The sequence below is a fragment of the Hemicordylus capensis genome, chromosome 5, assembly GCF_027244095.1.
Source record: "Hemicordylus capensis ecotype Gifberg chromosome 5, rHemCap1.1.pri, whole genome shotgun sequence".
Classification (NCBI taxonomy): domain Eukaryota; kingdom Metazoa; phylum Chordata; class Lepidosauria; order Squamata; family Cordylidae; genus Hemicordylus; species Hemicordylus capensis.
The window spans coordinates 171336792-171348793 of record NC_069661.1 but is presented as its reverse complement, the minus strand read 5'-3'; the positions used below and the strand labels follow the sequence as shown (position 1 = coordinate 171348793).

The window sequence follows — 12002 nt, the reverse complement described above, 5'->3', positions numbered from 1 at the left end:
AGAACTGGAGAAGCTACTGTGCAAGAAATGGATTGGATGGAGCTGGTAATATCATCAATCTTGGTTTGCAGGAAAGGAGTATGAATATACGGATCTATCCGATATCAGGTATATTTGCTTCTCTTTGAGGTATTCTGGTTGTACAGTACTTCACACACACATACAGAGCCTCTACATAAGAAATTAGAGAGATTCTGATGGTCAGAGTAGACAATCGTGGGCCATATTGGACTTGGGTATAGAGCAGCTTTGTGTGTGAGTATGTGCACGTGTGCGTACAAGAAAGCATACACACACAGAGATATCTGTACAGTATCCCCTTGTAGGGGGTGCTCTGAAAACCTTCCTGCTTTACTTACCTCTCAGACTGAACCCCGTTTGAACACATTTATTAACTAATCTTCAAGCTCAATGTAGCAATTAATTACTCAGAATGACAAACAGTAGCAATTCATACACTATCAATCAGAGTAGCTGTTCATGTAGTATGTGAAGCCAAAATAGGAGTAAATGCATTTACCAAGCAAAAATATGATTATATGTTCCACTTGGTTCCTTTTCAAAAATTCCCAAGGTAGCTGAGGAAATGTCTGACCTACTGACCATGAAACATTGCCTGTTAAAAAGAGAAAATGAGATCAGAGACATACTTTCACACGCAAAGGATAAAGCAGCATGCATATTTGAAAATACTTTTACGATGACAGGGAATATATGTCAAGTCACAGGAATTTAAATTTGGCTGCTGAGATTTCAGGGTGCATGATTTTAAAGAGAGAAGCTTAAACTCGCTGTTATTTAATGAAAAACTTTACAGACTAAATGTAAACATAATGCAAAGTCTACACTTCTTAGAACAATAATAACTAAATATGTTTGGCTTTCAAAGTATCTTCTTTCTATAGTTAACGTAAGACATGGTTTTTGCATTATTTCTTATTCTACCTGCCGAGCATCCTTTTTAATTGGTAATGGTGAAATGCTACCAAGTCAGAGTAGAGTTAGAAAAAGAAACTTCTACTGAAAATAGCATAGTCACTGGCTCTATAATTTATTTATTTATTTTTACATTTATATCCCGCTCTTCCTCCAAGGAGCCCAGAGCGGTGTTCTACATACTTGGGTTTCTCCTCACAACAACCCTGTGAAGTAGGTTAGGCTGAGAGAGAAGTGACTGGCCCAGAGTCACCCAGCAAGTATCATGGCTGAATGGGGATTCAAACTCAAGTCTCCCCAGTCCTAGTCCAGCACTCTAACCACTGCACCACGCTGGCTCATGAGTAATGCAGTTCATGAGTAAGCCCAATTTACACATTACCTTTATGTCAAAGTTGCTGCCAGTGTCAGTGGCAAAGGCACCACAGCTGATACAATGGGCAGCCCTCCATCGGTCTTAGGGACCCGCTGGGGCTGCTGTGCCACTTGAAAGGCAGCCCCAATGTGTAGTGTGGCAGGGCTGCTGCAGAACAACTTAAATCCACTTCTTGCGAGTCATGCAGTGCTCCATCCATTGACTGCCCAGAAGCAACTTTAAGTCATTCTGCAGCAGCCCCACCACACTGTACCATCGGGGCAGCCTTTTGAATTGCTTAGCATCCCAGTATGTCCCTAATTCTGAGAAAGGGCTGCCTGACATGCTGCCTCTTGTAAATTGGGCCATAAACAGCATTAAAATCTCATACTTTGCCCCAAATCTGCTGTAACTTTGAGAGCCTGACAATTCTTTTTACAGGCCTGTAGGGATGCGTGAACTGGTTCAAATTTGAACGGGTTTGAATTTGAATTGGTTTGGTTCAAATTCGAATGCAACTGGGCATTGGGTTCAACCTGCCGGTTTGAATTTGAACTGAACCAAACCTGGTTCGATTTGAACTTATTTGAACCGGTTCGGGCCTCCAAAACTCGGTGGGTTGGTTGGTAGGCACCCATGAGTGCCAGCTACCAACCAAACCCCAAAGCAATCAGACACTCCTATGATTTTTAATGATTTTCTTGGAGGGGGGGATTATTTTTCTCATAGAGTATAATGGGGACTTGAACTGGCCCATTATAGTCTATGTAGAGCACCTAGGGACACAAACGTGGGGTGAGTGGTAAGCACCCAGGGATGCCAACCACCCACCAAACCCCAAAGCAATTGGACACTCCTATGAATTTTTATGAATTTTTAAAGTTTTTTTTTTCATTTTTTCATTTCTCCCATAGGGAATAATTGGGATTCGAGGCAGCCCCATCCCCCACCTTTGGGGGGGTGCCAGGGCACCTGAAAGTGGCTCTGGGGGCACAGCCACTTTAGGGTGCCCTGGCAACCCCCAAAGGTGGGGAATGGGGCTGCCTCGAATCCCTATTATTCCCTATGGGATAAATTTAAAACAAATGAAAACAACTTCAAAAAATCATTTTAAAAAATTGTAGGAATGTCCAATTGCTTTGAGGTTTGGTGGGTGGGTGGCACTCCTGGAGGCCTACCACCCACCTCACTTTTGTACCCTTAGGTGCTCTACATAGGCTATAATGGGCCAGTTGAAGTCCCCATTATACCCTATGGAGAACCGGTTCGAACTGGTTCGAATTCAAACTGAACCAAAGGGGGGTTCAAGCAAAACCAAAACCGAACCTCCCCCACCGCCCAGTTCGAAGCTGGTTCGAATTCAAACCAAACCATACCAGCCGGTTTTGTGCACACCCCTACAGGCCTGTAGTGTGCATATATGGCCAGCTGTGTCAAACTGTTGTTTCTATTCTAAAATAATTAATAAACTTAATCTATAAAACCATCCTCAGGGAATATTCTGATGAAGATTATTCTCTTCGCTTTGGTAGGTAGTACCTAATACCATTTGTTTGTTTGGAGGAGTTGAACCAAACATGAATCTAAATCTGAACCTAAAAACTAGTTCAGAGAGAATGTTTCAATGCACTGGAACTGAACCCAAACCGAAAATATCTTAGCTGAATTGAACCAGAACCAAACCCCTAAACACAAAAAGTGGTAACTGGTTCAAAATAAAAAGTTCAGTAATCAGGCAGTTAGCTTTCAGACGTGTGACTTTTATTTTCCTGGGTTTCTTTGTTCCTGCTGTATGTATTTTGTTTGTAAAACCCTTAAAATTCAAAAATAGTTCAATTTAAATAGTCATCATTTATTCCTTTTATAGAGTTACATTGCAAGCAAAAGAGTTTATTATTATTCTGCAAGAAATATATCTAACCTGGTTCAAAACTGGTTCCAGGTGTCTAAACCAGTCACCAAACCACCTTTTCAAGTTAGTCTCTGAACCAGAGATGAACTGGAAAGTTAAAAAAATACCTGCATTGGAACTGAAACCAAACTTGTAATGGTTTGACTTGTAATGGTTTGACCTGGTTTGTTTACTTTCTAGGACTGCAAGCAATGCACTAACATTCAATTTTGGCCTTTGGGAAGACTGACTAAAAGAAGGCTCAGGAGCTTCTGCATATTCTACCAGTGCATTGTGTAATGAATGGAGCTCAGTCTAGACTCATGTAGCCAAGATGCTGCCACAAGCAGTGCTGCACAACCAAGGAACTTGTCACATATCATGTAACCCCCCCCAAAACAGGCCTACATTTTGCTTTTCAACAAAGTAACAGTGCTGATACCAAGTTTGATGGATAATATACTGCTTGCAGTGAGGCCAATGCTGGATTCGGCAGTGTTATTAAGTGTCAAGTCTTCTAGGCTCCTCCATCCATCAGAGGTGATTGCTTGGAAATGGTTTGTCACCGCCTGACACACTGCTTTTGAAAAATCATCCCATGCTGTCTGCTTGCGGATGTTTAGCACACATATTGTGTTTTCTGTTTCAAGTTCCTCTGTACCACTATAAGCTGGTTCTACCTGGTTAACTGCAATCTGTAAAGGTATTTTGAGAGCATCTGTTTAAATAGAGAAAACCAGAGAATATTAATGAAGCAAAATCTGTACATAGAGATACAGCTGCTAAGAGAAACAAGAAGATCAGTATTCAGGGGTACATCTTCCAAATAATGTGCAATACCTGGGTACGATCCATAGCCCCAGAGGGACCAGAATGTAAATTCAAGATAAAGTATAGACTGAATTGCCAATGAAGCCAAACATTCCCATTATCACTTTGTTTTTAATTATGATATGCCTCCATATATTATACGAGTGCTAACTTTTAAAAGAAAATGGAAGAAAATAATTATTTCCACTTGATATACACACCACCAAACCTGGACTTGTTTCTCTTCCCCTTTTCTTTGCTCCGAGTTGCCTGGAGTAGAAGAGCTACTGCTAGTTATTAGGCCTTATTATTAACTAGCGACTGCTAGTTATGAGGCCTGTGCAAATTCAGATTTGAAAATTTGGATTTTATCCAAAATTGCCCCAAATTGGTAAAAATTGGTAAAATCCAATCTGGTTTTTTGATCAGTAAAGTCAGAATTAAATCCAAACTAGCAAAATTAATTTCAGAATTACTTTGGAATTAGCAAAATAGAATAGGATTTTCCAAAAAAGAGGTGATTGGAGAAATTGAAAACAAAATCACTAAAAACCACCTGTTGGCCCTAGAGCCTTGAAACTTGCCACACATATGCGGAAGGAGTTAAGGGATTGATCTAGCAAATTTGAAGATAATTGGGCAATCCTCTGATTTTTGGTGAATTTGTGAAATTCTTATTAAAAATGGCAAAAAGATGGTAAAAATGGGCTTGTTCCAAGCCAGAACTTTACAAAAACTGAAATTGAAGATTCCCCTTGAACCATCATTCCACCAGCATGTGGAGGAATTTGCCTTTTGCCTTCATGAAAAGGGGTAACAGCATGCCCCCTTTGCCTCCCCTGCTTTATATTTCTGGAATGGATGGGCATACAGTTGTGAAGTATGGCACACATGAAGCCCACATTGGCAGGGCTCTATGTAACATTTTCAAAGCGATGGGCCAATCCCCTGATTTTTGGTGGATGTTTGAAAATTTTATTGGAAAATGGCTAAAAATTGTGAAATATGGCAGTTCAAGCCAGAACTTTACAATAGTTCTGAATCTGAAGCCCTCCTTTAGGAATATCATTCCATGCCCATGTTGTGGAACAAGGACATTTCTTTCATTTTATATTAATTTTTGTCTTCCCTATTGCAGAAGAACACAGTCAGTAAAAATGAAAGTACTTTGAATGTTTCTGTTTTTGTGGTTAGAAAGAATTCATCACTTTCTCTTCTAGTCATTAAGGGATTAAAAGTAGGGATGTGCATGAACCGAATTTTTTATTTTGTTTTGAGCTTGAAACACAATGCATATAGCCCAGGCCTGCACAAGATACGGCCCGCGGGCCGCATGCGGCCCACGAGGCCTTTTTTCTGCCTCTCCCTGCTGCGAACCTCCGTGAGGTGGTCCCGTGAGGGCACCATCCTGCCTGCGGGAGTCCGAAGGGGAGAACGGGGAGAGGGGAGGAGGAGGGGGAGGAGCCGCTTTTGCTCTTGCCGCTGCCGCCGTTCTTGTTGCTGTTGCTGCTGCCCAGCCTGCTTCAGCCCCGAGCGAGCCGCCTGCTCCTCCCGCTGCTGCTGTCGCTGCAGAGGCACTGCGCACTGCGAGCGCGCCACCCGGCGAGCCCCGGGCGAGCCTCAGCCCAGCAGGAGGGGGCAGAACGGAGAGGGAAGGGAGAGAAGGCGGGCGGGCAGATGGGCGGGTGGACAACAGGCCACCTGCACGGAGCCCAAGGCCTGGGCAGCAGCGGGCAGCGGATCCACGTCGAACTTGCTGCGCCCTAGCCCGCTTCGGAGAAGGAGGCGCCCTGCAAGAGACTTCCGTGGCATGGCAAAAACTAGGCAAGTGTTTGCCAAAGTGGGTGGGAAGGACAGATCCTTCCCATCCTCCTCCCCCAGTGGAGAAAAGCAACAGCGGCCGCTCGGCGGCCCACGAGGTGCTCAGACTATTATGCGGCTGGGAGGGGGCTTTACGAGGCCATAATTCTTGATCTGCTGTGATGCAGCGCACAGAGTTGGGTTTGGAGAGGCCGGTGTGCAGCTCACTGGGTGACCTTAAGCCACGTCTACTAAGGGCCATTCGTTTCACACATTACGTGACAGAGAACCTGAGTTTGCCCCACGTGTACACTCAACAGGAAGCTGCAACCAGTCCTAGAGACCCTTTGATGATGACATCATCATCAAGGGGAGTTCTTGTTTGGAATCATGTTAGTGGCATTTACACTTTATATATTATTTGGTGCACACTTGCAAGATTTTACACAGACACCTCAAAAAAAGGGGGGGGAGGAAACCCCACTCCATCTAAGGTATGACTAAGCTCCACTGGAACAAACTGAATACGTTAGTGTCCCGGTGTCTTTAAGTATAGGAACATAGGAAGCTGCCATATACTGAGTCAGACCACTGGTCTATCAAGCTCAGTATTGCCTTCACAGTATTGCCCCCATGAACCAAGTCACGGTCAGTTTCGGCCCACCAGGTTATTTGAGTTGTGCAGGCCTGATATAGCCAAAACGTTTTGGTGAAAGAGCAGTCAATCCCCCTGTCTAGCTCCCAGCATAGATCATCCACTAGAGCGACCAAAGCAGTCTCAGTCCCATATTTGGGGCTATATCTCCATGTTTTAACAATCAGGCACTGATCAGCCCCCCATTTTCCCTAAAGAGTTAACTGGAATTGAACCCTGTCCTGACTGACAGGCGGTGACATCTAGGGACCAGCCATTCAGCACATGGTGGGGAGTTCCTAGCAGGCCATGAGGCAGGAAGAAAGAGTTCCTTTGTGCAGAAGAAGTTAGGCTGGAGGAGAGACCATGACATGCAGCCGGGGGAAATGACTGCAAAAGGAATGACTGCAGCCCTTGGAAGATAGGACTGAAGGGGCTTGAATTCTCAATCCCAGAGTGTGGAGTGAGTTCAAGTGAGAAGGACGTCAGGGCTTTCTGGCTTCTGGAAATTTAGTCTAGGGATCGTTTGCTAGTCAGTTTGTGCCAGAAACTTGTTTTTGCTTCCGTGTGCCTTGTATATCCTTACAACTGTTCTATGGTGTTTTATCTGTAATGCAAAAGCTAAGAAATGCTGAGCCTGTGCCATTCCAACAGCGCATTGCAAAAGTCTCTGTAAACTCTTAAAGGTGCTTTTTGTATTTTCTTACATCTATGTTCTTTGCAACTGGGTAACCACAATTTTTAAAGTGTGCCACCCCAATATCATATAAGAGTGCTTTTTGAAGTATTCTTGTAGCTACTGAGTGTTCCTTTTACCTGTAAGTAAAAGCTGAGAAAGCCTCAGACGGAAGCAGTCTGTAGTAGTTTGAATACAGTTTATTTTTCTTTTTGTTCTTTGTAATTTTAACCAGCCTCTTGAGTGGATTTTTAACTCAGGAAAAGGGGGAATGGGAAAGGGCTTGCTCTGGAGCAACACACACCCCAAGCTTGATTGCTCAGCAACTCTACAATGTTTTCTCATCACATGTAAGCTTACACGTGGAAGAGTAGGGTTTTTTGTACTTTTCTATTGAGAAGGAGAGTTCCCTGGAATTTTGCCCACGCCAGTGGAGGATTAAACTCTGCTATAAATTGGGCATGGTGCAGTGACTAAGCTACTGGGGAAACAGGAAGATTTTAAAGGAACAGCCTTTGTGGGTGAAAGCAAGAGAGAGGATGATTCCGTATTTTTCTTCACCTCATGTGGGCTTGCTTTGAGACAAAGGCTGGGTTAAATCTGCTACACGTGTATTAGATGCACCATGGACTGAGGTTTTTATTAAAGAGAAACAAGGAGAATTATAATCAGAAAAATAGGGTAATGCTTATTTTTATTTATATATCACCCAAAATGCAAGTCTCTTGAGAGACATTTCAAGTGTGATAGGATTAATAACTCACACATAGAAAGCATGTTAATGTAGGAGACTGCATACAGGCTGCATGTAGGCCATGTGTGAAAATTGTACAGGTGTAGATTGGGAATTTTTGTCATATGTTGTCTGAAATGCACCTCATGAAGAAGCTTTTAGCCTCTCTTGCATTTATTCAGAACCTCCAACATCCTTGTGGAAGGGGTGGCATATAAAGCAAGGAAGCACTTGTTCTTCTCTGCCATGTTGCAGCTCACATGTGATTATTCCTCAGGAGCACTCAAGCCAAATCACAGGTTATGCATAAGGAATGGCTCACATTATAATATTAACTTTGCCTAAGTAGTAGGTATGCATGCCAATAAGGCAGAAATCCCTTTGCTTCAAAATAGTGTGCTTGTTTGTCCTGTGCTGATAACAGTGCTGGTAGTTATTATAGTTATTATGAGATATAAAGACGACATAATATAATCACAACAAAATGTTCTTAAAATACATTGCTTTTTCCACATTTAACCGTCATAGTAGAGCTTTGGACATTGCTAAATTTTGCATTCCACCTGCAATTTCTTTTCATTGAAGAAATTCACTAAAACCTTTTAGATTACTTCATTCATTCTTGTGAATATGACTTAACAGATCAAACAGCTGGTTTTCCTTTTTGCATAGGAAGGACTATATTTTCAAGATTATTACGGGGGGGTGGGGGGGAGAGCTAACTATAGGTTTATAGGAAGTAACCAAGGAAACCATTTAAAAATAGGACCAGAAAGCAACAAGCTTTGGTTTCCGTCTTACAGTTTTCTCAGACAAAATAAAGGCATTTTTACAGGTTATTTCTTACTAAGCTGTTGCTTAAAAATCAAAATATATACTACAAAAAGGGAAGATCATTTGAATGAACATACTGCCACTCCCCCCCCGCCCCCCTTCAAATGTTGCTTTGTAGGATAGGATTCTAGATGCCCAAGGCTTGAGAAAGGAAGATGCAAAACACAATAGTGGTAAGCTCTTTACTCTGCATGCTCCAGTAAAGATCCTTCTGTCAATCTCCATTCTCCCTGCTTTAAAGGGGAAAGGCAAATATACTTCCATACTTAAAAATGCTGAACAAGGATTGCTACGAGAGATGCACTTGCTAGAGCTCAAAGCTATTTTGCTGCTGCAGAGACGAGCTCCTCCTCTGATGTGAAAGAGTGCAACTCCATTAATGCTTCCATTTAAAGTTCCATGTGAGATCTAACCCCAGGGACACATCCACGTGGTGCTAATTTAGGGCTCCAGATATGCTGCTTCAGCATATCCAGTCTCCACAGTATAAATGGGGCAGAGCGATACAAACTCACTCTGGGGCTCTGCCAAACCACATAGCTGATGGGATCTGCTGGAAGACCAGTGTATATAGTGAATTCTGCATGACTGGCTTCCACTTTCAGCACAAGGGTACTCCCTGGGAGAGGGGGAAGTATCTGCCTTTTTAAGAGATTCCTCTCATGCTCCCAGCTGAGCGCCGCTGTCATCGTGAACCGGCAGTGCAGCAAGGCTCCAAATAGACTTGCCCTAGCACTGCAATTAAGCACACAATGCTGGGGGAAGCTTACTTCCTAGCTCCATTATGGGAGGCCTTGGGCAATTCACGATGCCTTACAACCAGTTCTATCGGTTAAAAGTAAAGAATCATATTGTACATCCCTCAGGACTCTTGTAAGAACATGTGGACGTAAGAAAGGGCCTGTTACTGAGTCCAACCATAGATCCATCCAGCTCATTACTGTTGACACTGACTGACTGCAGCTCTCCAGAGTTTCAAGCCAGGATCTCAAATCTACATGGAACTGGCAGGGATTTCACCTGGAACCTTCTGAATGGAAAGCAGGTACTCTGCCATTGAGCTGATGGCCCCTTCCCCCCAATTAAGGGTGGGGATTCCCATTAAGGATACATCTCCACTGAGGATTAAATAGGTAAGTGCAAATGAAACAAAGAGAGTGATTTATGTGACCATTTACTTTGAAACAGAATGAGGCTGTTCACACAAGCAGCCCAGCCCAGGCTGGGCTGCCCAAGCCTCGGCTTGGCTGTTCATGTGAAGTGGTGGGATCAATCCCGATCCTGGCAGTGCCTCGGCCCCAAGCCTGGGAATCTAACCCAGGTTGTAACCTGGGTTTCAGGGTAGGGATGTGCACGGAACCGGTCTGGTGCTCCATTTCTGGAGTGCTGAACCAGTTCCGTGGACGGGCATCTGAGCAGGTTTGAACATGGTGGGGGGTTCCCTTAAGAGGCAGGGAAGGTCCTGCCGACCTGCCAACTTCTGCCCCACCGCTCTTCCACTGCCCGTGCTCTCTCCAAAAGCGGGCGTGCAGGACAGCAGCATCCCTCTCTGCACCCTGTTCTGCATCACCATGCAAATGAACAAGTGCATGGACATGCGTGCCGTGTGCATGCATGTTGGCATCCCTGTTCTGCCACTTCCTCCTCTGGCTCCTTGTTCTGCCACTCATGGCGGCGCAGCTAATGTGCCATATGAGCAGCAGAGTCTGTAAACAAAAAATGATTGTGTGCAGGGAGGCAGGCAGGAGCCCTCCTCCCCATCAGCCCTCGGCCCGGCAGCATTTTTGGTCATGTGTACAACCTTAATAGAACTTAATGGTCATTAGGGCTAAATAATAGATAATAATCCACCTAATGGCACAGTGGGGAAGTGACGTGCCTAGAGAGCAAGAGGTTGCTGGTTTGAATCCCTGCTGGTGTGTTTCTCAGACTATGGGAAACACCAATATCGGGCAGCAGCGATATAGGAAGATGCTGAAAGTCATCATAGCATACTGCACAGGAGATGGCAATGGTAAACCGCTCCTGTATTCTACCAAAGAAAACCACATGGCTTTGACAACAACTCGAAGGTAGGAGTCGACACTGATGACAATACAACTTTATCTTTACTTTACTAGAGAATAACCATATGTTCAATCTGTGCTGATGAGACAGAAGGATATGTTGCAACAAAGGTTAAATTGCAAAGCATTGACAAAATCCAGTCTCATCCAAATAGCTGTGGGTTCAGTCACATACAGGAAAACCTCGGTATTTGTGTGTTCCATTGGGGCATTGGCCTGACAGGGGTTAGGTTCTAAGGGGAAAGAACAGCCCCCAAATGGCCAAAAAAACCCATGTGAAAAGCATGGTAAAGTGCCCTACCAGGCTCTGCAGGTCCCCAGCATTCAATGCCCTCGCAGAGTCTAAAATCAACTAGAAACTGGCCAAAATAGCATGTCCCCACTTTTCTTTTCTTTTTGTAAAACATGCCACAAAATGGCTCTTCTCCTCAAAATTGCATCCGGAAATGACCTCTGAAATGACTTTCCAGCCACCCCGACCTGCAGATATGCAGGTTTAAACCTCCCCCACCTCACAGATTTTTAACCGTGTATACCAAAATCTGGTTCCATTACCCGACCACAGACCCATGGATGCAGGATCCATGAATATTGAGGTTCTCCTGTACAGTGAGGCATTTTAGCTCCCATTTCCAAAAGCAGCCCCCAGATTGCCAGACTGTTCCCATGATTCAGGAGAACTTCAAGCAGTCTTCAACACAGCACAAGAAGCTTCTGGCAGGGTGTGTGTGTGTGGTGGTGGTGATGATATGTTTGTCTTTGACTGAGGGAGTGAATGAGAGAACACCCAGCGTACGTGCTAATTAGCAACATACAATACTCCAACAATGTACTATTTACAGAAACAGTTTTTTCAACAATGCTTGAGAACTTCATTGGACCTGTGGCTTTTCTGGTAATGTCCAAGCACTCTTGGCAGGAGTGTTACTCACTCAGGTTCTCTAGAAGGTGTTTGCAGTCATCGGTAGCAACGTCATGCAGTGTTCGATCACATTTATCTTTTCTCTCAGCCTCTAGTCCCCCATGGCTACACAAGACTTCTAGGCAGCTCTGGGAAGGTAATAACTCCATTACTTGAAGATTCTGAAGAATTAACTTGAGCTGAAATTAACTTGACTGAACCACTTACTTACTGCCTGAGGCAGACAGGCCTGATTCAGCTTTTAGAGTCCTTATTTCAATTCTTAAAATATGTACTTCCAAAGACTGAAAAAATGATCTATTAAGAGAATCGGTTTTCTGTCAGGGACAATATTGTCTGTGCAAT

At 43.9% G+C, this 12002-nt stretch overlaps 1 protein-coding gene across 2 annotated transcripts in view; it reads right to left on the bottom strand.

The window, feature by feature from the left end:
* The window catches only part of CTTNBP2 (cortactin binding protein 2), a 140873-nt gene that overhangs the window by 36413 nt on the left and 92458 nt on the right, over positions 1-12002 (bottom strand). For both annotated transcript variants that reach the window (XR_008308141.1, XM_053253762.1), the window contains exons 9-11: positions 11668-11785; positions 3625-3900; positions 521-616 (exon numbers count right to left, since the gene is read on the bottom strand). Coding sequence is in view for 1 of the 2 variants with exons in the window: in XM_053253762.1 (XP_053109737.1) it covers positions 521-616; positions 3625-3900; positions 11668-11785 (490 nt within the window). In the remaining variant the exon portion in view is untranslated. The remainder of the gene's footprint in view (positions 1-520; positions 617-3624; positions 3901-11667; positions 11786-12002) is intronic.